At 47.4% G+C, this 25367-nt stretch overlaps 1 protein-coding gene and 1 long non-coding RNA gene across 2 annotated transcripts in view; one reads left to right on the top strand and one right to left on the bottom strand.

Moving 5' to 3' along the window:
- DPEP1 (dipeptidase 1) overlaps positions 1-25367 on the bottom strand; it is a 142583-nt gene that overhangs the window by 51618 nt on the left and 65598 nt on the right. The window contains exons 5-6 of the mRNA XM_069216653.1: positions 24853-24922; positions 13909-14085 (exon numbers count right to left, since the gene is read on the bottom strand). Coding sequence (XP_069072754.1) covers positions 13909-14085; positions 24853-24922 — 247 coding nt within the window. The remainder of the gene's footprint in view (positions 1-13908; positions 14086-24852; positions 24923-25367) is intronic.
- Positions 1330-14705, top strand: LOC138267594 (uncharacterized). The gene is made up of 3 exons (XR_011199829.1): positions 1330-1385; positions 6179-6242; positions 13882-14705. It is a non-coding gene; the product is annotated as an uncharacterized lncRNA (long non-coding RNA).

Below are 25367 nucleotides of genomic sequence, written 5' to 3'. Positions count from 1 at the left end.
TAGAAAATTAAATAATTTTACCATAATAAAGTTTATATAAATAAAGAAGCAAAATGACAAAAACTGTAAAACGGTCTGTAAATGTGGAGGAATTTATGATTGGAGGCTAAAAATTGTTAGTATCCTCAGATTGATTTGTGGGAGCAGTGCATATACCTCAAATAGAATATAGTATGGATGATGAGTGACCTCACTTGAATTTACAAAAGCCCATCTGCACAGTATTTAACATTTTAAATGTTTGTGAATGAAATAAAATATTTAATGTGTTTATTTCTTTAAATATTTGTTTCTATATGTTTGTTTATTGTTTTTCGGTTCAAAACATCGAAAACGCTTAGCATTTGTCTTCGCTTTACAATAATGACTCAGTGGGGGTTCCCGGATTCCAATAATGATTCACTGGGGGTCCTCAGGTTCCAGTAAAGATTATGTGATGTGGTCCACAGAAGTCAAAAGGTTAACAACCGCCGCTTTAAAGATTCAGGTTACTTGCTGAAAAAAAGCCACATCCTGATTTATTTTCCTCTTAATAACACTTGCGTTGTCTGTGTCTTAAGTAATTCAATTATTTTATAGGTCACTGATACATGTTCTTAAACTGTGATAACATACTTAAATACATTACGGATCATGTGACTAGATGGTCCCCTCTCCACTTATCTTGGTGGGCTAACATTGATGCATTTTAAATAATCAAAGTTCCTAAAGATATAAAGTTACTAAATTACTACGCAAGGGGACTCGTTTGGAGTATACTCGGATTAATGGAATTTATAAAACTTTTGATACCATATGATACAATTACTGCGGTTACACTGATTCCTCTAATCCTTGTGAAATACGGAAATCATTGTAAACAGTCCACTGATACACAAAGTTCAGGTCATGAGAAAAGTTAATACAAAGTGCAGAACTGACGGTGCCTTAAAAACGTTCTTTGGAATGAAACACATTGACTGGTTTTTATCCGTGGAATTTTGAGACATTAAAAAAAATTGAAAACTCGCATTTCACGTGCGGCAAAGTACTTGTCTCTCGTTTTAGACCACGTCTTCGGGATACTTATATGGAGGCGGACTATAATTACAAATGTTAATAACTGATGTAACCAAAGTGCTCTTCCCGACCTAGCATCCATGAATCTTCCTGTTTTTCTTTAGAAAATGTTGGGTTTTATTGACGGCTGGATCCCGGGGATAGAGGACTGTTTATTGGCACTAATTGAGGTAGCCCGGCGACTTTGTGCTACAGCTGTGCTGTGCTCCGTGAGTCGCGGCGGGAAACGCAATGGCTGCGTCATTTCCTTTCCTACTCCAAAACGTCGTGCCTTAGGACAGCCGTCAATGAGGGAAAGTAGAATGCGGCACTGCAGCCAAAAAAAGGTAAGGAGCGGGTTCTCCCAGTCACGTCGCAGACAGTTGCCAACACAAACACAGCCCCCACACACACCTGGCGCCGGGCTATCAGTCTGGTACACTGCCCCTGTCCTGTTTTTCCTTCATTGACACACACCGTCTTGGGTGTGTCTGGTGCAAGCCAGGGCCCCGGTTGTACTCAGCAGTAGTTTGCGATATCTCTTGAGCACCACGGAGTGCAGATCATCAGGCGAGCAAGGAGCGCTTAGTCAAGCTGCTGTTTTGTGTGTCCCTGCAGAAGGTTTCAAATACCCTCGAGAGCGGGGTCAGGGTATGCACGAAACACCAAGGCTACGTGGCCGTGGTTGTGCACTCAGTTGTTCTGCAGGTGCACCACCTAGGAGCCTTCGGAAGGTGGACCGCGGGCACCCCCGCCCCAATTACAAAATGTATTTTGGGACACTCCAATGTAAGTGTCGTCCGTTTAGGTCCCCTGGGACGCTCTATGCTCCCTGCCTAATGGCGCACCCAGGGGGCAAAGTGACTCTTTGGATGGCCCCATTTGTGCATCCTCCAAAGGACTTGTTGCATGTCACTAATATGGCACAGGTACACGGGCAGTGCTCCCTCATTTGAATTTAGGCGAAGACCACGCCATTGAAGGAATTTCTACTGCTAAGAATGTGCGCCTGTGCAATCTGCATTTACTTCTATAAACCAAAGTGTGACTGCAGCACCTTAAATGGCCAACGAAGCAGTCAGGAAGGCTTACCTTTCATGGTTTGCTTGACAACAGATCTGTCTGCAATACCGCTTGTTTCCAATGCACAGAGACTGGACTTTGGGTCAGCGCTCTTCAGGCACTGGCTTGTTTGGGTAGGCTTTGCCATTGCTTTGAGACTTTGCCAATCAAGGCTTGGATTAGCCCAGAGAAGCTGAAGTCTCTCGCCGCACGCCATTGGCTATCTGGTACTTAATTCTGCTCCCCAAAAAGTGTTACATTGCAATGCATGAGGTGCTTTGAATTCAAGTGTCAGCTTTTAATTGGTGAGCGCATAAGCCGTTGTAGGAAGGCTTGCTCCCTAAAAGCCATACATTCAGCATTTTGAGGAAATGCTTACTAGAAGTATGATCTAAAAATATAAATGTAAATGTGCTGTTAGTCATATGTTACTTTTAAAGAAAACATTTTTTGTTGTGAAAATATAGCCTCAGCACACTTTCGGTTCGGGGCATGGCATCAGCGGGGGCGAGAAGTCGGGGGGTGGCCGTGCCAAGGAGGCATTTCCTTACACAACCCCCCCCCCCCAAACGAAAGAGGATGAGACTAACCTTTCCCAAGAGAGTCTTCATTTTCTAAGTGGAAGAACCTGGAAAGGCCATCTGCATTGGCATGGGCAGTCCCAGGTCTGTGTTCCACTATAAAGTCCATTCCCTGTAGGAAGATGGACCACCTCAACAGTTTTGGATTTTCACCTTTCATTTGCATCAGCCATCTGAGAGGTCTGTGGTCAGTTTGAACTACAAAGTGAGTACCAAAGAGGTATGGTCTCAGCTTCTTCAGGGACCAAACCACAGAAAAGGCCTCCCTCTCAATGGCACTCCAACGCTGCTCCCTGGGGAGTAACCTCCTGCTAATGAAAGCAACAGGCTGGTCAAGGCCATCGTCATTTGTTTGGGACAAAACTGCCCCTATCCCATGTTCAGAGGCATCTGTTTGCACAATGAATTGCTTGGAGTAACCTGGAGCTTTTAGAACTGGTGCTGTGCACATTGCTTGTTTCAGGGTGTCAAAGGCCTGTTGGCATTCTACAGTCCAGTTTACCTTCTTGGGCATTTTCTTGGAGGTGAGTTCTGTGAGGGCTGTCACAATGGATCCATATCCCTTCACAAACCTCCTATAGTACCCAGTCAAGCCAAGGAATGCCCTGACTCAGGGGGTAACCATGCCAAGGAGGCATTTCCTTACATATATATATATATATATATATATATGTGTATATGTTGTTTCTGTGCTTGGCATGTTCGTGGATCATTGAATTCCTGCTCTCATCTTATCACACTTATCTACTCATCACTCTTATGTCATGTCTCTATCAAACTATCCTCCATTCTCACTCTGACTCATCCCAAATCTCTTCAACCATTTTCATCTCCTAAATATCTCTGCCTAAGCTCTTCCCTCCACATCTAACTCACCAAACCTCACTCTACCTCTGTGACCTCCCACACAACCCTACTAAATTCTCCTGCATTCATCTCGCCCTGCTACTATGCTCTCCCTAACCCTCCACATACTCTCCCCCCTCCACCCCCCTTTACTTTTCAAGCCTTTGGGTTGAGTAAATGAAGGATATACTCCCAATTAACACCTCTGGATTTTTTTTCCTCCTCCACCACTCCATTACTCCAGTCTAACTAACAAACTCTCATATCCGCGGCTCAAATTAACTCATAATAATACTAAAACTGTACTCATTATTTAACGATACTAATCCATCACTAATTCTTGTTGGGTTCCGGAGTAGCGTGCTACTCATCGAAAAGCGCTTCGACGCCTCGTCAGGGGTAGTAAGCGCTATATAAATACGATTACAATTACAATTACAATTACAACAAAACAATCATTTTCTTTAATAATAGCTCCTGACATATATTCTCTAGCGTTTGCAGACTTATCTTGACGAACTGTGTCACTTACTTAGGGTCTTACTTCATTCCTTACGGCAAATCCGATGGTTTGTTTTTCATTTGGTCTTGTTTTTTTCTGTGTTTCATTATGGTCCTTCTTTTATGGCACCACTTGTGCATGCTATTGTGGTCTTTCTTCATTTCTGTTGATTGTATGTCCAAGTATAGGCTTCCTTTGTTAGTTGCAAACAATGTGAGTTCTAAGAATAGTGGCTGCACTGAGGATAGTGAAAACCAGTCATAAAAAGCTTCCATTTTCCACACAGCGCAAAATGTCAAAAGTGTGAGTATTCCGAAAAGTGAGCATTTTTTTAATTTCCTGCGTCATACGTTATTTTCAGTGGATACTAATAAGAAAAAAATGAGACTCCCTCAGTATTAGGGGAATCTTTATAAATCACGCTTTTCCACAAGGCAATATGGCAGGAGAACTTGCAAACGTTTGCTAGTTTTTAGGACTATTAAGTAATATATTTTCCTGTGAAATTCAAAAAACAGTATTGGGGATAAAGCTTTGCAGATATTGTGTAGAGCTGGTCTTCAGATTGTGGGATTGTGGGGTGCTCCAATTTTCAGGGGCCACTGCTGGTTTCACAACAAAGAAACTCTAGCCTCCTTCACCTTTACGATTTGTGTCTGTTGCATCCTCTGCAGCCCAGCAGCATGCACAAGAACACGCCATACACTGAGCTCGTAGTTTAACGCCCTCTCGATCTTTTCACCCAGTTGAGGGAACCACACTTGATCTCTCAGAGCCCTTTTGGTGGCTATAATGCCACAGTGTGCTTTAAGAGTAGTTTCAGTGATTTGCTGTCTCAGACTCGAAGGTATGACAATTCGGGATCCTCTTAGCACAGTGCCCTCTTTAGTGACAGACAGTTATCTTGGACATTTTGGTATTTTTGAAATTCAACATCGTCACTTAGAGATTGAACACTCTGGGCCTGATTCTAACTTTGGAGGACGGTGTTAAACCGTCCCAAAAGTGGCGGATATACCACCTACCTTATTACGAGTCCATTATATCCTATGGAACTCGTAATACGGTAGGTGGTATATCCGCCACTTTTGGGACGGTTTAACACCGTCCTCCAAAGTTAGAATCAGGCCCTCTGTCTCCATGATTGTGCTGAAATAATGTTTTTCAGGGCAAGCATGTCCTTATCAGCATTTGTAGCAGTGACAATCTGTTTGATGAACAGATCCACAAGCGTGCTAGACTTCACAATGAAGTTGATGTATTCCTCAGCAGTTTTCAGTATTCAGCTGTGCTGCTGTACGGGTACTCATGAGAAATATTCTTCAGGGTTTTGATTCTTGCCTGGCTTGTCCGCAGTTGTATAGCCGTACTCTTGTAAATGCAACCCCATCGTTAATGCGAGGTGGCATCTTAGCTTTTGGATTGCTGAAAAAAGATGCGCAACACCTGGTGGTCTGTGCCGATTGTGAAATGCTTTTGATGCAAAACACATGAAAATGTTCACAGGCAAGACTTTCTCTTTCTGGCTGGCAATAGACACGTTCTGTGTCAGACAAGCGTCAACTGGTTTACGCCACAATGTGACTACGAGCATCTGGATGTCCATTATGCTGAGCAAGGATCATTCTCAGCCCCACGGGCTTGGATCAACAGTGATCTCAGTGTGCAGTTTAGGATCAAAGTAAGCCATCTCAGTTGCATTTTCAATCGCATGTTTTATACTCTTTAAGCTGTGGTCATATTCATCAGACCATTGGAACTGTACGTTTCGTCAGGTCTTCAGTGGGGCAGTCACTGTTGCAAAGTCACAAATGTACCTAGAACAATAGCTAGCCATTCCCTAGTAGGACCACACCATGGTGACCTCTTGTGGAGGACTGGGTGCTTATACTGCTCGCACTTTATCAGGAGTCATCCCTCCATCACAAAAATACATGCCCAAAAAACTTGAAATTTTGTTTTGTGAAACTCACGTTTTTCAGCATTTAAAGTGAGACCTGCATCTATAATGAACTGACACGCTTGTTTGAGAGTCTTGTCATGCTCCTTCTGTGTTGCACCAAACATCAGTATATCATCACTGTAATTGAAGGCATGTGTAACAGGCTGAATTATTCTACATATAACATCTTGAATATTTCTGCTGCAGATGACTCTCCAAAGCTCAACCTATTGTATCTGAACACAGCAACATGATTCAAATAAGTGATAAGGTACTTCCTGTTTTCTTCGTGTTCGAGTTGATGGTATGCCTTATTCAGGTCAAGATGGGAGAAGACTTTGGCTCCATTTAATTGCATGGTCATATCCCCAATGTGCAGACCAGGGTGTCTTTCTCTCTTGAATGCTTTGTTGGCTTGGCACATATCCATGTAGCTGCGCATTGCACCTCCACTGTCCTTTTTCTAGGCTCTATCACTATGGGCGACCAGTAGAGCACTCTGTAATGTAGTGTTTCAGCAAGGCATCTAGTTCCTTCTTGACCGGTACTTGTAGATGAAATGTTATTATGTGGTGCCACTGTGCCACAGGTCAGATGTCTTCATTAATGTGAAGCTGCACCTTCATTATTTTGAACCTTCCTAGGCCATGAAACCGTGGCAGCAACCGATAAACAATGTCATATTGGGTATTTAGATTATAATTGATAGATATCAGTCCCATGTCAGCAACAGTTGCAAACCTATCTAAGCATACACTAGATTACCCTGAATAACATGAATTGGGGCCTGCAGAGATGTTTCATTGCTGTGAGGTCACTGTGAATGATCCTTGACTCCACCACAGTGAGTAAGCAGCCCATGTGTAAACCTTCATATTTGATGCTTTGAGTCGTGGTACAGGTGACAAACTGGAATTGTTCAGCTGGCATGAATAGGTGAAAGCTATTTGGATTGATTTATTTGCACTTCTAAACAGAGTGGAGCATTTGAGTAAACTGCAGCTGGGGTGCATTTGAGTGAACTGCACCTTGCCTAATTAATGAGTATACCAATGTTATACCTCGTGGTCTCTACAGTAGGAAACCCCAATAGCGCAGAGAGAGTACTGAAAGAGAGAGTACTGAGGGTTTTAAATAAGATTACAAACCCTGTAACTGAGACCCAATCGACCTGTGTAATATTTTGTTTTGCTGTGAGATTAAATTTCTTTCTTTCAACTACAAAATAGGAACTGGGGAGGACAAAACCTTATTGTCTCCTTTAGTTGACTATTAAATTCTGAGCACTTGTCACTCACACTACCTACTTGGGAATCCTTTGTTTACCCTTGCTACTATGGGAGTTAGCAGTGGAAAGGGTGTGCTTGGCCCCGTTTGCAGGGCCATGGTTGGATGCACCACAGCACCGCACCACAATGGCAAACAAGTGCAGCAATTACGGTTGGGGCCCAGAAGCCCCTGCCTGCTCTCTGGCCCCACCAAATAAGGTCCCACACTTTTTAACAAGTTTATTTTTGTTTATGAATAGTTTCATAAATCAAAAAATATTACGTAGCACTTTCACTGCACTGATTGTGTATACATACAACATAAAATGCACAAGAATGCAAGCAGTGAACAGTTTGCAATATTAAAATATTATTTTTCTCTTTTATTCTATTTAAGAAGTGGTTTTAAAAGTCAATGGGGACACTTAGTACCAGTCTGTAGTATTGCCCCCTTGTGCTGCTGATTCAAAATGGACATTTAGTAACGACTTGAGCTATTGATAAGTCAATTACAGCCAGACTTAATGCAAGTGCTTGTTTAATAACCTCTGATCTCACAGCTACTTGTCTGGTAATCCTTGTTGCCACCATACAGAATGCAACACATTTCAGTTCTGTCTGGAGTATCTTGGTCCATGTAATGTTTTGTTTATGGTTACTGGGAACCAACGGTATCTCTCTTTTCACAGCATTCATCCTGATACCTCTTCCTAACACTATCCAACAGCTGCTATAGGTCTGTTTCCTCGTCAGGTCTAAAAATACCTTTTGTTAACACCACTGTGGTCCAAGTCCCTCTTCTTCCCCAGTCCTGTACTAGGGTCCTAGTCTCACACCAGCTAGCTAGGTAATTCTGTGCATCTTGATCAGGAAATCCTGATGCGTCTAATCTCAAGCCAAGGGTAGGTCGCTCCCCCTGCCGCTGCAGCTCCTCCAAGTTCCCGAGTTCCTGTGTTCCTGAGACCCACCTAACTGTAAGTACCCCCCTCCTCCCAGCCCCTCGCCCTGCCCCGCGCCACTCACCTTCTCTCCTGCTCCTGCTTCTTTTCCTCCTCTCGGTCTCTTCCTCCTCGCCCCCCTCTGCAATCTTCTTCTGTGTTCTTCTGTTCTTCTCTTCTGTTCTTCTGTGTTCTTCCGGTCTTCTGTGTTCTTCTTCTCTGTTCTTCTCGGTGCTTCTGTGTTCTTCTTCTCGGTTCTTCTGTGTTCTTCTGTGTTCTTCTCTGTTCTTCTCTGTTCTTCTCTGTTCTTCTGCTCTTCCGATCTTCTGTGCTTCTGTCTTCTGTTCTTCTGTTCTTCTGGTCTTCTGGTCTTCTGCTCTTCCGGTCTTCTGCTCTTCCGGTCTTCTGTTCTTCTGTTCTTCTGTCTTCTGTTCTTCTGTCTTCTGTTCATCTGTCTTCTGTTCTCCTGTCTTCGGCTCTTCTACCTCCTCCGTCTTCTTCCCCCGAGCCTGCCCTCCTGCTCCTTCCTCATCCCCCTCCCTCACTCGCCTCCCCCTCTCTCACCCCTAGCTAACCCGTTCGCTATCTACCTCCCTCACTCCTCCTATCTTCCTATCTCTCTAGCTCCCTATCTCACTATCTAACTCCCCCACTCTCCACCTCCTCCTACCTACCTATCTGTCTATCTATCTATTTCCCTATCTATCGACTTCTCTATCTATTTTCTCTATCTATTTCTCTATCTCTCCCCCCTCCCGCCACCCCCTCTACTACCTATCTCCCTATCCTCTCACTCTACCTCTCTCCCTCACCCACCTCTACAACCCCCCCTCCCCTATCTTCACAACCCTACTCCTATCTCTCTCCCTAATCTCCAAACCTCCTAACACTCACCCTCCTCCACCCTAAACCCCCTCCCCCAGCTCCTCTCACTCTACCTGTCCCCCCCCCTCCCTCGCGCTTTCCCGCCGCGACCTCCTGCACGCCCCCGCCCCCCAGCTCCCATTCGCCCCCAGCTGACCCCTCCCCCCCCCTCCTACCTCTTATGGCGGCCGCTGCGCGACAGTGGTAGCGACCCTTGACCCAAGGGTAGGTCGCTCCCCCTGCCGCTGCAGCTCCTCCAAGTTCCCGAGTTCCTGTGTTCCTGAGACCCACCTAACTGTAAGTACCCCCCTCCTCCCAGCCCCTCGCCCTGCCCCGCGCCACTCACCTTCTCTCCTGCTCCTGCTTCTTTTCCTCCTCTCTGTCTCTTCCTCCTCGCCCCCCCTCTGCAATCTTCTTCTGTGTTCTTCTGTTCTTCTCTTCTGTTCTTCTGTTCTTCCCTTCTGTTCTTCTGTGTTCTTCCGGTCTTCTGTGTTCTTCTTCTCTGTTCTTCTCGGTGCTTCTGTGTTCTTCTTCTCAGTTCTTCTGTGTTCTTCTCTGTTCTTCCGTTCTTCTGTTCTTCTGTTCTTCTGTCTTCTGCTCTTCCAGTCTTCTGCTCTTCCAGTCTTCTGCTCTTCCAGTCTTCTGCTCTTCCAGTCTTCTGCTCTTCCAGTCTTCTGTTCTTCTGTTCTTCTGTTCTTCTGTCTTCTGTTCTCCTGTCTTCGGCTCTTCTACCTCCTCTGTCTTCTTCCCCCGAGCCTGCCCTCCTGCTCCTTCCTCATCCCCCTCCCTCACTCGCCTCCCCCTCTCTCACCCCTAGCTAACCCGTTCGCTATCTACCTCCCTCACTCCTCCTATCTTCCTATCTCTCTAGCTCCCTATCTCACTATCTAACTCCCCCACTCTCCACCTCCTCCTACCTACCTATCTGTCTATCTATCTATTTCCCTATCTATCGACTTCTCTATCTATTTTCTCTATCTATTTCTCTATCTCTCCCCCCCTCTACTACCTATCTCCCTATCCTCTCACTCTACCTCTCTCCCTCACCCACCTCTACAACCCCCCTCCCCTATCTTCACAACCCTACTCCTATCTCTCTCCCTAATCTCCAAACCTCCTAACACTCACCCTCCTCCACCCTAAACCCCCTCCCCCAGCTCCTCTCACTCTACCTGTCCCCCCCCTCCCTCGCGCTTTCCCGCCGCGACCTCCTGCACGCCCCCGCCCCCCAGCTCCCATTCGCCCCCAGCTGACCCCTCCCCCCCCTCCTACCTCTTATGGCGGCCGCTGCGCGACTGCGCAGCGGGCGCGCCGGAGGCGCGCCAGAGGCAAGCCCGTCTGCGCCCGTCCGCGCCTGGCCCGCGCCCAGCGCCACGACCCCTGATCCCCAGCTCCCCCAAGCCCCGCTGATCCGCTACGACCCCACCACCCTCCACGCCCTCAACCCAGGGCGCTCCAAAACCTGCTTCCTAGCTCACCCCAAACGCACCCATGGACCCTTCGCCTGCAACTCCTGCAAACGCATCTTCCACCACGCAACTACCACGACCACAAGCCCACGCGCCATCAACCACCTCAAGTGCATCCTGATCAACGCTCGTTCCGTCCACAAGCACGCCGTTGAACTTTGGGACCTCCTGGACTCCACAGCCCCGGACGTCGCCTTCATCACGGAGACATGGATGAACGCCTCCTCTGCTCCAGACATCGCTACCCGCCATCCCCGAAGGCTACAAGATCTCCAGAAAAGACCGCACCAACCAAGTAGGAGGAGGTGTCGCCATCATCTTCAAAGACTCCATCAGCGTCACCACCTCCACCGAAGACCCCCCCCTCGCCGCTGAACACCTGCATTTTCAGATTCGCACCGACCCAAGGACCACCCTCAGAGGATCCCTCGTCTACCGTCCTCCCGGACCTCGCGCCTCTTTCAGCGACGCCATCGCCGACTTCATCTCCCCGCACGCCCTCGCCTCACCGGACTACATCCTCCTAGGCGACCTCAACTTCCATCTGGAACAAAACAACGACCCCAACACCACCACCCTGCTCGACAACCTCGCCAACCTCGGCCTCAAACAACTGGTGAACACCGCCACCCACATCGCCGGACACACGCTCGACCCTATCTTCTCCGCCAGCAAACACGTCTTCTTCAGCCACACCTCTGCCCTACACTGGACCGACCACAGCTGCGTCCACTTCACATTCCGACGCGAGACCTCCCACCTCCGCACTCAACCCATCCCTCATCGACAGTGGAACAAGATCCCTGAAGAGCAACTCTTCTCCGCTCTCGCCGCCAACCAACCCACCCTCACCACCGACCCCAACGACCCAGCTCTCAACCTCACAAACTGGATCTCCAACTGCGCTGACAACCTTGCTCCCCTCAAACGCACGCATCGACAGACCAACACCAAAAAACCTCTCTGGTTCTCTGACACCCTCAAAGAATCAAAGAAAACTTGTCGTGCCCTTGAGAAGGCCTGGCGCAAGGACCACACCGCTGACAACATGACCGCCCTCAAGAACGCTACACGCGAACACCACCACCTGATCCGCACTGCCAAAAGGAACTTTTTCACCGACAGACTAGACAAAAACAGCCACAACAGCAGAGAACTCTTCAGCATCGTCAAAGAGTTCTCCAACCCCAGCGCCAACGCCGTCACGCCCTCACAGGATTTGTGCGAATCCCTCGCCACTTTCTTCCATCGCAAGATCAGCGACCTCCACAACAGCTTCGGACACCAGACCCAACCATACACCACTGAACCCGCTTCCCCGGACATCACCCTCAACAACTGGACCCACATCAACACGGAAGAAACCAAATCCATCATGAACTCTATCCACTCCGGCGCCCCTTCGGACCCCTGCCCGCACTTCATCTTTAACAAAGCCGACGACATCATCGCCCCGCACCTCCAGACCGTCATCAACTCTTCTTTTTCTTCTGCTACCTTCCCCGAATGCTGGAAGCACGCTGAAGTCAACGCCCTACTAAAGAAACCTACGGCTGACCCAAGCGACCTGAAAAACTTCCGCCCCATCTCTCTTCTACCTTTCCCAGCCAAGGTAATAGAAAAGACCGTCAACAAACAGCTGACCACCTTCCTGGAAGACAACAACCTGCTCGACCCTTCACAAACCGGATTCCGAACCAACCACAGCACGGAAACCGCCCTCATCTCAGTCACAGACGACATCAGAACCCTGATGGACAACGGTGAAACAGTCGCCCTCATTCTCCTCGACCTCTCGGGCTGCCTTTGACACCGTCTGTCACCGCACCCTAATCACCCGCCTACGCTCCACCGGGATCCAAGGCAAGGCCCTGGACTGGATCGCCTCCTTCCTCGCTAACCGCTCCCAAAGAGTTTACCTCCCTCTGTTTCGCTCAGAACCCACCAAGATCATCTGCGGCGTACCTCAAGGCTCATCGCTCAGCCCGACACTCTTCAATGTCTACATGAGCCCCCTCGCCGACATCGTACGCAAGCACGACATCATCATCACCTCCTACGCCGACGACACCCAACTTGTACTCTCCCTCACCAAGGACCCCGCCAGCGCCAAGACCAACCTACAAGAGGGTATGAAGGACGTCGCAGATTGGATGAGGCTCAGCCGCCTAAAGCTGAACTCTGAAAAAACGGAAGTCCTCATCCTCGGCAACACCCCGTCCGCCTGGGACGACTCCTGGTGGCCCTCGGCACCGCACCGACCCCCGCAGACCACGCCCGCAACCTCGGCTTCATCTTGGACCCTCTTCTCACCATGACCAAGCAAGTCAACGCCGTGTCCTCCGCCTGCTTCCTCACTCTCCGCATGCTCCGTAAGATCTTCCGCTGGATCCCCGCCGACACCAGAAAAACCGTGACCCACGCCCTCGTCACGAGCCGCCTGGACTACGGCAACACCCTCTACGCCGGGACCACAGCCAAACTCCAAAACCGCCTGCAACGCATCCAAAACGCCTCGGCCCGCCTCATCCTCGACGTACCCCGCAACAGCCACATCTCCGCACACCTGAGACACCTGCATTGGCTCCCAGTCAGCAAAAGGATCACCTTCCGTCTTCTCACCCACGCACACAAAGCCCTCCACAACAAGGGACCGGAATACCTCAACAGACGCCTCAGCTTCTACGTCCCCACCCGCCCCCTCCGCTCCGCTGGCCTCGCACTTGCTGCCGTCCCTCGCACCCGCCGCTCCACGGCGGGTGGGAGATCTTTCTCCTTCCTGGCGGCCAAGACCTGGAACTCCCTCCCCACCAGCCTCAGGACCACCCAGGACCACTCCGCTTTCCGGAGACTCCTAAAGACTTGGCTGTTCGAGCAGCGATAACCCCCCCTTTCCCCCCTAGTGCCTTGAGACCCGCACGGGTGAGTAGCGCGCTTTATAAATGTTAATGATTTGATTTGATTTGATTTGATTTGAACTACCAAGAACACGCAGTGGTCGGTCTTGGTGAAACCCCGAATCGATATTCGCTGAATCCGTCTGCACCCACCAGAATATGTTCCTATCAGAGGGAGTCCTGGGATGTGGAACTACAGAGGGGGTAGGGATGAAAATGTTTAGGTCGGATGATAATGTGGTTGACGATTAGCGGGACTGGTCCGAGACAATGTATTTATGGATTTTGGGGGGGGGGGGGGGGGGAGGGGGGTGAGGGTGAATGCTAGTCATCAGCTAGGTGACGAAGAAGCTGCTGATAATGGGGTTTTTAATAGCTTCTTATTTGCATTATGTGATTGTGCAATGCGGTCATTATTATGGACCGTTTGATGTACATTGCTGATGTTTTGTATTCGTATTCCTTTTTGTTAAGCCTATAAATCCAGAACACCCCACTTACCACAGTCTGGAGCACGTCGTCAGGCACGTTGCGCGAGCTGCTGCAGATGGCGTAGGCGGACGAGTGGCTGAAGATCACCGGTGCGCGCGAGACCTCCAAGGCATCCTTCATAGTTTTCACAGAAACGTGAGCCAGGTCAACCATCATTCCCAAGCGGTTCATCTCGAGCACCACTTGCTACAGGAAAGGATCAACATTCACCACGTTAGGCACTGAAAAAGCCAAAACATACCCTTTTTTGCAAACTACAGGCTCAATCAATGTTACTTCTTAGGGCGCGAATGACAAAGGTGGTTATATACGGGAACTTAATTCGCAATTGTAATGACCAACAGGATTTGAAACGAACACTCCGAAATGAAGAAAAAGTTATGACGAACTTCGACGCTACCCTACGATCCTAGCTACCAAAGTATGGGACTTTAATACATGAGCAATCATGATGCTGCATTCGCAAATATAAGTCTGATTTACATCTGGAAATGGTTTGAGCTATAAGTGAAAGGTAGCTGCAGTTGTAAATCCTTTCATTTAGGCCCACTGGGATGCGGCTGCTGTGTTTTCCGCATAGTTATGGGTTTGACACTCATCCATCATCTGTTGTATAACCTGTAGATTTGTTTCTAGCTCAAACAGAATTAAAGTTTCTAAAAGGCAGCCACACGTTGCTGCATAGAGGTAGTCCCTTCACAAACATGGACTCCCGAACTTTCAGCTGCTAGTGATGTGTTTAGGTGTTAAACAAGTACCCAGACAGTGCTAATATGAGTAAACAAATGAAGTCATTGAACCGCAAACTGTGCCGCATTACATTGCATAATATTCCTTTTGGTGCCACAAAGTAGTCAACCCAGCCACATAATAAGGTCCTATGCCCTTTAATTCCAGTAGCGTTGCTTCTACTCGTGTAATATTGTGTATGAGGATATCCAACTCAAATTGTGGGAAGTGGGCTGTGAGAAATTGGGTTGTTGGTTGACTGGGTGTGATCCCTGGTCAAGCAGCAACCACAATCCATGACAAGGTGAGGCATAGCAAACCCTAAATTAACCTGTGCTCAACCCTCTGGTCGCCTGGCACAGTGTAGTCAGGCTTAACTTAAGGGCAATGTATGAAGTATTTGTGAAACACTTCAAACAGTAATAACATTAAAAATACCACACAAAAAGGATCCCACACCAAGTTTTAAAAATAAAGCAGGAGAAGCATCATAGGAGGCTGTCCGTGTAGCATGAAGAGCAGGCCAGGTGTTGAGCATGGGCGTTGCTGGAGCTTCGCATTGGCAGTTCCTGTGGCGGTCAATGCTGCAGTGTGAAGAGTTGAGCTAATGGAGCTTTGTGCTGGATTGTGGTGTGAGCAGCAAGACCTCTGTGTGAACAGGCCTGTTTGCCAAAAGCCCAAAAGCTTGATTTTACCTCACTGAGCCACACCAAGGGTCCAGCACCTGAGAAGCACCACTTGGTAGCAGGAACTCAGTTCAGCTGGGTTCAGGGGCTGGTGCAGGATGTCGGGGAGCCTTTTATGTCCCTGAGAATCAGAACAGGAGGCCAAAAGCCTAGCCCGTAGAGTCACTCTGGTGTTCAGGGTTCACGAAGAGATTGTAAGTCCATCTCTTGTTCCCCAGGCAAGAGGGCAGTAGGTTAGCACAGCATGGTAGCAGTTCCTTCAGCAGTCTAGCCTAGTGGCAGTCCTTTCAGTAGCATAGCAGTCCTTCTTCCTGGCAGAGAATCGAAAGGTCCAAATGTTTACTGAAGAATTGGTGTCTGCTATCCTGCCTTTCCTATCCTGGCACAAGACTAACGACAGGGTGTATCCAGCCCTTTGTGTGGAGGTAGGGCACAGTCTAATCATGTGTAAGCGGGTCTGTGCCCAGCTCTTCCTCCCCATCCATATTTAATTTACTTATAAGTCCCTAGTGAAGTGCACTACTTGTTCCTGGGGCCTGTAGATTAAATGCTACTATTGGGCCTGCAGCACTCATTGTGCCACCCACTCCAGTAGCCCCTAACAATGGCTCAGGCCTGCCATTGCAGAGCTTGTGTGTGCAGTTTTACTGCCATCTTAATTTGGCATTTAAAAACCTTTGCCCTTTGAACTCCCCTTTTATTACACAAACGTCACCCTAAGGTAGGCACTATGTAGCCCATAGGGCAGGGTGCTGTGTAAGTAAAAGGCAGAACATGTACTTTTAAGTTTTGCATGTCCTAGTAAAGAAATATTCTCAAATACGTTTTTCAATACTGTGAGGCCAACCCCTCTCATAGGTTAACATTGAGAATACTTATTATACTTTTAAGCTGTAATTTCTGATTGAGAAGGAGTAGTTATATCATGGAAATGGTAAGGATAAATGCTCTTTACTGGTAAAGTCGGATTTAACATGACTATTTTAGAAATGCCACTTTTAGAAAGTGGACATTTCTCTGCTCTTATAGCTCTATGTGCCAGCAGCCTGTCTCCAATACACATCTGGGGTGGCTGACAGCTACACTTTATGTATTTCCTCTAGGCAATCACAAACACAGGAAGGTTAGGTGTGTCTGAACATTCATCTGCATTCTGATGGCTCTTCCTTGGCAGCAAGGGAGGGCAGGGCTGATACTTAATCTTGAATAGGCAGCGGCTGTCCCCACACAAAGGGCTGAGAAGAAAGGGCTTCTTTGCATTTTAAGGACCACTCTTTGAAGTTTCCCCCACTTCAAATGCACAAATGGTTATAAGTACTGGACCTATGGCTCAGAACTTCAGTACACTTCTGGACCTGTGAAGACTCTGCCAGGAAGCAGGACTGCTGTGCTGCTTAAAGGACTGCTACTCTGGATCCCTGCTTTGCTGGACTTTTGCTTTACTGAGCTGCCCTGCTGCCTGCGGTTCCCCTGCCTGGGTGAGAAAAACTGGACATGCATCTCTTAAACCCAGCATGATTCCAAGGGCTTGCTGGCTTACCTCAGGTTTTCTGAACTCTCAGGGACACAAGACTTCCAACACTCGTGCTACAGCCTGTGGACTCTGCCAACTGTGAGTCCTGCCCTACCAAGAGGTGCTAACCCAGTCCTGGGCACCTTGGAAGCGTTTTGTTTTTGGGCCGCTTCTGCAAAGAACTACACATCGACCTTGTTGCGCTTATTTGAACTGACGCATCACCATCAACACTTCACTACCGTATTGCTGCTGCTGCAAGGATCAAGGACACTGCATTGCTAAAGATGACAGAGCACCACTGCTGGAAGAATCTGGCGCACCACATTGCCTATGGCATAAACGCATCGTCCCCTCTAAGTGGCCCAGAATCGACGCATTGCTTTCATCCTCCGGGCCGACGCAATGCTTCACTGCTTCCTTCAGTGTTGACCCAGAACTGACACAGCAACATCGTTGCGCCGATCACAACCAATCCATGTCAAGTACCAAGGTACTTTTGCTCAGCGGGCCCTGTGTAGACCTTGTAGCCGACCTGCGCTCCATCGCAGTTGGCCTGTACTTCTGACTTTAGCCCAGTCGAGTGCAACTAGATAGTCCTGGTTGACGCTTTCTGCTTCTGAGAACTACAGTTTCACTTATTCTTTGAAAATTCATATCTCAACTTCTACTCATTGGATTTTTGACATTTGGTCTTGTTTAGTCCATAAAAATATACATTATTTTTCTACCTAGTGTGGAGTATCTACGTGGTGTCTTCACTGTGTTCCTGCTTGAGTGTTGCACAAATACTTTACACATTGCCCCTTAAGTTAAACCTGACTGCTCTGTGCCAAGCTATCACAGGGTGAGCACAGGATAATTTAGGGTGTGTTGTGACTTCCCCTGACAAGGATTGTGGTCCTAGCAAGGACTGGTTGTATACCTCTGCCAACTTAGAGACCCTTTTTCTAACATTGGTGGCAGCAGTGGGATAGGACTTGTGTTTGTGCAATACCATACAGTGACTAGAGTAGACTACCCATTTACATCAAGACCAATTTGGATTCTTACCATTTTTACCCCGTGTTGCATTGTTTTTATTTTTCTTCCACATCATGTCTCTGCCTGCGGCTTCCACAACTGGAGCCATGAATTTGAGCTGGCCAACTTGGATAACTACATAATATCCCAGCTTAAAGACATTTGCAAAGAGACAGGGGACTCTACCAAGGGTGCCACCAATAAGGTGGAAATCCAAAAGGCACTGAGGGCCTGGCCAGAATCCCGCTCCAAGGAGAGTGATGGATTGGGAGGCTCTGGGAATGACTCTTCTGAGGAACCACCTGCATTGCTTGAGGGAAACATCCCTGAATTTGAGCTCCCGTGAGAGCAGGAAGCAGTGTCTCCTCTCATGGCTTATCCCCTGAGAAACTGGCTGAGAGGGGGAAGAAGAGAGAAATCAAAGCTGCAGTTAGCAAAATTAAAAAATGAAAGCTAAGGAGAAGAAAAAAGGCTTAAAGAGCCTTAGCAGAGAAGAAACTTCTTCTGCCTCATGAACATAGTTTAAAATAACTGGACATCAAGAACATACAGTCTTATTCCAGCAGTGATGGTGGCGGCATACATGCAGACCCCGATGGCGATAAGAAGGTTCATATAGCCAAGGATTTAGTGCCCAGTTATGTGGTGGGGGATGACATTGATGAGTGGTTTAGTGCTTATGAAGTTGCACTGAAGGAACCCGAGGAGCAGTAGTTGGGAGGGGGGGCAGGTCTGTGGAAATACAATTCTACACTGGGAAGGGACACACATATGACATTAGAGGTTGGCAACCAAACCAAGTACACTCCCATGAGAACTCTTACTCGTCAAATTTTGGGTGATCCCTGAAAAGTATCATCAAAGATTCAGGGACAGCCAAAAGCTCTCCAACCAATCCAGTGTAGATTTAATTGATTACTCCAGTAAGGCGCTGAATGGCTGGGTAAGAGACAGCAAAGTTAATGATTATGTTGGGTTGTACAATTTAATCATGAGAGAGCAGATGCTCCGTATCTGTTTTAAAGAGTTGCACCAGCACCTAGCTGACAGTAAGCTGACTGACCCCCAGTGCACTTACTGAGGAAGAAGAACTCTGGGCTAGCACCACAGTTTCCAAAAGGTATCTGGGGACGGGGGAGGGGGTGACACCCACAAAGGTGGTCAGAGTTCCCAACAGAAGAAAGAGAGAGCAGAAAAACCGAAAAGCATAAAAGTAAGTTCTTAAAAGCCCCCCAAAAGAATTCCCAAGGGAGTAGTGGTAACCAGTCCAAGTCTGATCGTAAAAAGAAGTGCTTCTTTGACCTTAAGACAGGGAGGTTTGTACCCCAAAGTACAGAGTGCTACTAGTATGGGCACTCCAAGGGTGTCTCCAAATGTCCCAAGAGGGCACAGCCTCCCACTGGTGGGCAGACACCAGAGTTGGCGAGTGTAGCGCTTGGGGAGGAGGTAGTCCCAGTTAGTATTGTGGATAGACAGAGATGATCCTAGTTTCCCTGGGGAATAGAAAATGGTGCCAAAAGCCCACATGCCTTCCAATACTTCGAAGTATAGGCAGTGAGTCACCATTAATGGGCAAAGGGCGAAGACTCTGCAAGACACAGGAGTCAGCATGCCAACTGTCAAGTGTCAGCTGGTGTTTGCAAAGCAGGTCCTACTGAACACATTCCACCAAATCGTAGTCACTGACAATTGCAAAAGCCATCAACTGGTGGCTCTGGTTCCCTTTGAGTGCGGGGAGGGGTCTCAAGTTCTCTGAAAGTTGCTGTGAGCACTGCTATGCCTGTGGATTGTCTGATAGGCAATGTCCTGGAGCACACTGCCTGGAAGGAGGTAGAGCTCGGATTGCCTGAGTTAGTCTGTATAACCAAACAATCCATGGATGCCTGGGAATGGAGTCAAGGGTGTCTGGAGCCTGGAACAAAGGCTCAGACAGATGCCAAGGAGAGGATCAAAGGGTGCGGGAAACCGGTTTCTGAAGTTTTCGCTCTGGTGGCTGACGGGGTCCCTGAAGTGGAGGCCCCAGAGATAACAGGGGAAGACATTGAAGCCCTAGGTGACCTACCTGAGGTTGTCAGCTGGCAGTTTGAGGAGCGGCCCACCAGGGAGGAAATCTGCCAAGCACAGAGAGAGAGTTTCCTACTCTAGAGGGCTTTAGGTGACAGGCCTCAGCCCATGTCGCTGGTGAAGCCTCTGGGGATCACCTAATCTACTGGGAGAATGATCTCCTTTATAGTGAGCCTAAGGTTCCTGGTCCTGAGGCAGTGCATGTGCTGCTGATCCTACAGTGTTACAGGACCTTCCTACTGGTTTTGTCTCATGACATACTCCTGGCAGGACATTTAGGGCAAGACAAGTGCTTCGCCAGGCTTGTCTCCCACTTTTATTGGCTCAGAATGAGGACAGCCTCAGCTGGATACCGTAGGTCCTGTTGTTCCTGCCAGACCAGTAGGAAGACAAGGAAAAAGCACAAAGCTCCCCTGACCCCTCTAAGAGTTGTTTGCACTCCCTTTGAGAGGGTGGGCATAGACGTCATTGGACTCTTGTACCCCAAGGCAGCCCTGGACAACAGGTTTGTCCTGACCTTGGTGGACCAATGTTACCCACTACCCAGAGGTGATTACCCTGAGGTCAGTGACTGCACCATGGTGGATAGAGCTCTGATGGGGATCTTTACTTGTGTGGGGTTCTCAAAGGAGGTAGTGTCTGACAGAGGCACAAACTTCATGTCAGCATACATGAAGCTAATGTGGAATGAGTGTGGTGTAATCTACATGTTCACCACACCCTACCCCCCCCCCCAAAACTAATGGTCTTGTGGAAAGGTTCAAAAGAACTTGAAAAGCATGATTATGGATCTACCTAAACCTGTGAGGCGTAAATGGGACATCCTCTTGCCATGCCTTTTCTTAGCCTACAGGGCGGTACCACAGAAAGGAGTAGGGTTCAGTCCTTTCAAACTCCTCTATGGCCATCCTGTTAGGGGATTTCTGAGCCTTGTTAAGGAGGGGTAGGAGAAAGCTCTCAAGAAGTCCACCCAGGACGTGATCAGCTACATGCTGGCCCTCCTCAACCAGATACACCGCTTCTGGAAAAAGGCAAAAATTAATCTTGAGGCCAGCTAAGAATTAATGAAACTCCGGTATGTCGAAGGCCATACTGGTAAAGTTTTCGCTTAGCTAGAAAGTATGGGTCATGGAACCAGTAAAGCCACAGGCTCTCCAGGACTGCTGGACCTCTGGACCCGTAGTAAACCTCTAAGGGTGCTCCATGGGAACAGACTAAAGCCTCACTTCGAGAGGTCTGAAGTGAGCATGCTCCGTGTGACAGATGAGGGAGTGGAAAAGGAGAGTGAACCTCTCCCCATCCTCCTCTCTGCCCAGGAACACAATGGGTCAGTGGAGGGTGTCATCCTCTTCGCTACTCTGACCCCAAAGCAGCAAGTTGATTGTTACCAGGTGCAGGGACAGTTTGTCTCACTGTTCTCACTCACTCCTGGACTCGCACATCTGTGTGTCCACGATGACAGTGGAGATAGTCCTCTTGTAAAGAACAAAATCTACAGGTTGTCAGACAGGGTTAGAGCCAGTTTTAAGGAGGAAGTCTCTAAGATGTTAGCCTTAGGAATGATTGAGCCCTCTAAAAGTCCTTGGTCCAGCTCAGTGGTATTGGTACCAAAGGCCACCCCACCGGGCACCACAACAGAACTCCGGTTCTATGTAGACTATAGATGACTCAACTCAGTCACCAGGACTGACGCACACCCCATCCCTCGAGCTGATGAGCTCATTGACAGGCTTGGCTCTGTCAAATTCCTCAATACCTTTGATTTTACATCTGAATTCTGGCAGGTCACCTTGACTGAGGGAGCTAAGACCCCAGATGGCCACTTCCATTTTCGGGTGATGCCATTTAGATTGAAAAATGCCCCTGCTACCTTCCAACGGTTGGTTAACAGGTATCTGGCTGGTAAGAAGGCATTCTGTGCTTTGTGTACCACACCCACCTTCTCCTCAAGGTTTTCATATTTTCTCATGAAGAAATAGTGTGATATTTAAGTGACCAGCGTACAAAGTTATATATTATTTCTTTTAAAAAGTGTGCACAACATAGCAAATATCAAACTGCTTCCAAGCGCAATGAAGAAGGTGGCTAATCGGCAGTACACAAAGCGTGTGATTCGACTAGGCTCATGGCAGCTTACAGGCGCATCTACCAATTAAAGCCGATTAACAAGAACCTGAAATTAACTGTGCTAAATATTGTCATCATGAATACCGACGCAAAAAGCAGTGTTGTGGGAGAGGTGAGGGGGACAGCACGGAAAGAGTAACTGAGCTGTGGAGCCATCTGATAACACGTTGTGATGGCCGACCAGGAGGAACCATGTAAAACATAAGTGAAAACAGTCCAAACCTGAAATCTGCTAAAGCTATACAGGGCGATGTGCAATCCAAACAGAGTATAAGGGATGGTGCTGCCAACTTTAGAGCTGTGGCTCGAGGTTTGAGTCTCTGCATCGGCTCAACAGCCTGCGAATCTGGGCAAGTCACTTGATCTCCTGATGCCAACAAAAATAGCAAAAAATAATAGCAATGGTCCGTTTAAACCAAAATGAGAACCAATACAGAGTTATTTACTGAAACCTTTCTTTGATTCGGTTACAATGTGAGGTAACTGGTGTTTATGCAAAGCGCTCCAATACCTCAGATTGAGTTCCCACCTCAGACTACCATGGCTGCCTTGGAGCGTGAAGGGGAGAGACAAATGAAAAAAGGAGTACGCACACAATAACGCTTATAGCCGATCATGCAATAATCCATGTAACAGGGTCAGCCTGTAAGGCGGTAACAAAGCAGCCTGAAGGCGGGACAAATCTAAAGCATTTACCAACAACATCAAGGGATTTTTGAAAGGCATTCCCAGGAACGAATGAAAGTGATGGACGTGAGATAGGCGTGGCTAGAGCCCACAGAATAGATTACAACATGTCCAAGAGCAGCGCTTGCACGCTGCTACGCTCAACCTAAAAAAAGAAACAACAAAAAAGTTCCTGTATTACACCTGAAATGCTGAGGCCGACGTAGATTTCTATGCATAACCTGCAATACATTCGTGTATCCTAGAAAGTCATGAAACAGTACTCATGTGAGCGGGTTAGACCTACAGGTGTAGATTTACGAATCTCCTTTGTGAATCAGCCTCTTGCTGATTAGTTTTAGAGCCATTCCACCTGCCCCGGATGAGGGAGTCAGACACACGAAGGCGGCTTCGTGATAATGCAAACCAGCGACCTGCAGAGTTGCCAGATGTCTGCAAATCCTGTTTGGAAATTGTTTTTCGCTTCAATGGCTAAGCTTTTGCAAAGGGGAAATGATTTGAACTCGGGTATACTGAACTTCAGCCTTAAATTGGTACCAGTCAAATTTTAGCCACATTTAAATGTTTGACTTTTGATTAGGACGTTTATATTGACCTACTGCTACCTATTTACTCACCGTTTAAAAACATTTAAACCCTGAAATATAATTTTTAGGAATCGCTGCCTTTGATGTTCTATCTGCATAATTTCTTTTAGTGGCAACGCCGCAATGCATATTTGGGAGTGTACTTTATTGCCTTTTAAAAATGTATTTATGCAGTTTAGAACGTTTTGTGATAAAAACAAATATTGTGTTCCTTGTTTTTCAAAGTGGAAAAATATCTTCTGCGAAGAGAAAAACAGATACAAATTATTGTACTTTTCACCACGCACAGTTGTACAACACAGAAATTGGAGCAATGCCTCCAACGAAGTGAAAAGGGTACCACACACAGATCTTCTTGTTTCTTGCAATGTTCTTCCGGGTTACTCTGAACTGCTCTCAGGATCCCTTCCGTTCCAAACATCACCAGGAATGTCAAGGTGTTCCTTTACCTCACACCCTCAGAAAGGATTTGCTCATCATGCTCTTTTCAGGAGTAGATTCTGGCCTTTTTCTGGAGGTGGGACGCAGTAGTAGAGGAGCTTGGAAAACCCACAGACGTTTACTTGTGTTGAAACTCAGTGGGCTAATGTTCATCATGAATGCTACACGTCAGCATTGGGGATGGAAGAATTGCTTTCTCATCGCCCCATACCTGATACTGTGCCTACAGTTCAGTTGGGAAATAACACCGCCTGTCAATTGAAGCGCTACTAGGCGACACTAGGTGTTGGATAGTGCTATAATAAATAACTTATCATGAATCCACATTATGACAACTTTTAACTGTTTTGATACTTCATGACTTTGTTTTATCCACTTAATACATACAAACAGAGTACATTATTGAACGCGGATGTCCAAACCTAGAAATATCCATTGTATTATTTCCCACGAGTTTATTTGCATTCTTCTTTAAATAAAAGAGCAACAAACAAATGGAATAAGGATACTAATAAATTATTGATCATTAATGTAGCACAAAACAGCAGCAAAACTTTCGCTTGGCACCTAAATGATCAGTGGTATTTTATCCATCTTCTTAGTCTTCAATTTATCGACTTTAGAAAGATGAAATACTGCTATTAGTCCAATAAGTTGCACGCAGAACTCAGTCATGGAGGCTCGGCACAGTTGTCTACTTTACCAGTTGATACAGCACCAGACGCCATTTTGGACCACAACCAAGGCCAGTGCCACCACTTTAAGCCAAAACCTGTGCCATCACTGTAGGCCACAACCAAGGCCTGTGCCCTCACTTTAGGCCACAACCAAGGCAAGGCCTGTGCCACCATTTGGACCACAACTATGGCCCGCGCCACCACTTTGGACCAGAACCAAGGCCCTTGCCACCACTTTAGGCCACACCACACGTGCGAGGCTACTTGGGGTTAGCGTCTGGTGGGAAACTTCGAACATCAGTTATACTTCAGAGACATGCAGGTGTGCTTCCCCACATTGCATATTTTTTAAATGTAAACAGTCCCAGTTTTGGTTATTTGAGGTAAATTAAATTTGTGTGATCTCTCCGGCAGCTTACCTTCCCAAATTCCGATAGTCCGTCACTTTTTGCGGGTTCAGTTTTATCATCAACGAGCCAGTTATCTACCCTAAAAGACAAGAGGCAAACCAAAGTTTAGGACCCCAATTTTTTTTAATTCAGATGCAGCGCTTGTTTTTCCCTACCTAGTTAATCCATTGCAGTCTCAATAATCCCATTTAAAACTGCTGATCATCTGTATGAACGGTGTACTGCTCAGTCCACTGCTGTAGCGGGTTTGCGTGCGCACTGAGAGCAGCACGTGTGCTTTCACAATCTGGCACACTGGCCTGGTCTGTGCTGGTGAACCCTGTAAGAGCGAGATGCGGCGCAGATAGCGAGAGAGTGCATCTGATAGTAAATACGCCCCCCCGTGTTCCCTAGGCATCAATTAGAATCAAATCATTTTTTTAAATCCGCGTGATACTCCAAATACAATTATGCTGGGCTCCCATACTCTGATCAGCAGGAGGCGCCAGAGTTTGTTGTCTACAGCAGTCAAGGGATCTGCCCAG

This window comes from Pleurodeles waltl, chromosome 12, assembly GCF_031143425.1.
Source record: "Pleurodeles waltl isolate 20211129_DDA chromosome 12, aPleWal1.hap1.20221129, whole genome shotgun sequence".
Classification (NCBI taxonomy): domain Eukaryota; kingdom Metazoa; phylum Chordata; class Amphibia; order Caudata; family Salamandridae; genus Pleurodeles; species Pleurodeles waltl.
This window is presented reverse-complemented; position numbering and strand designations above follow the sequence as displayed.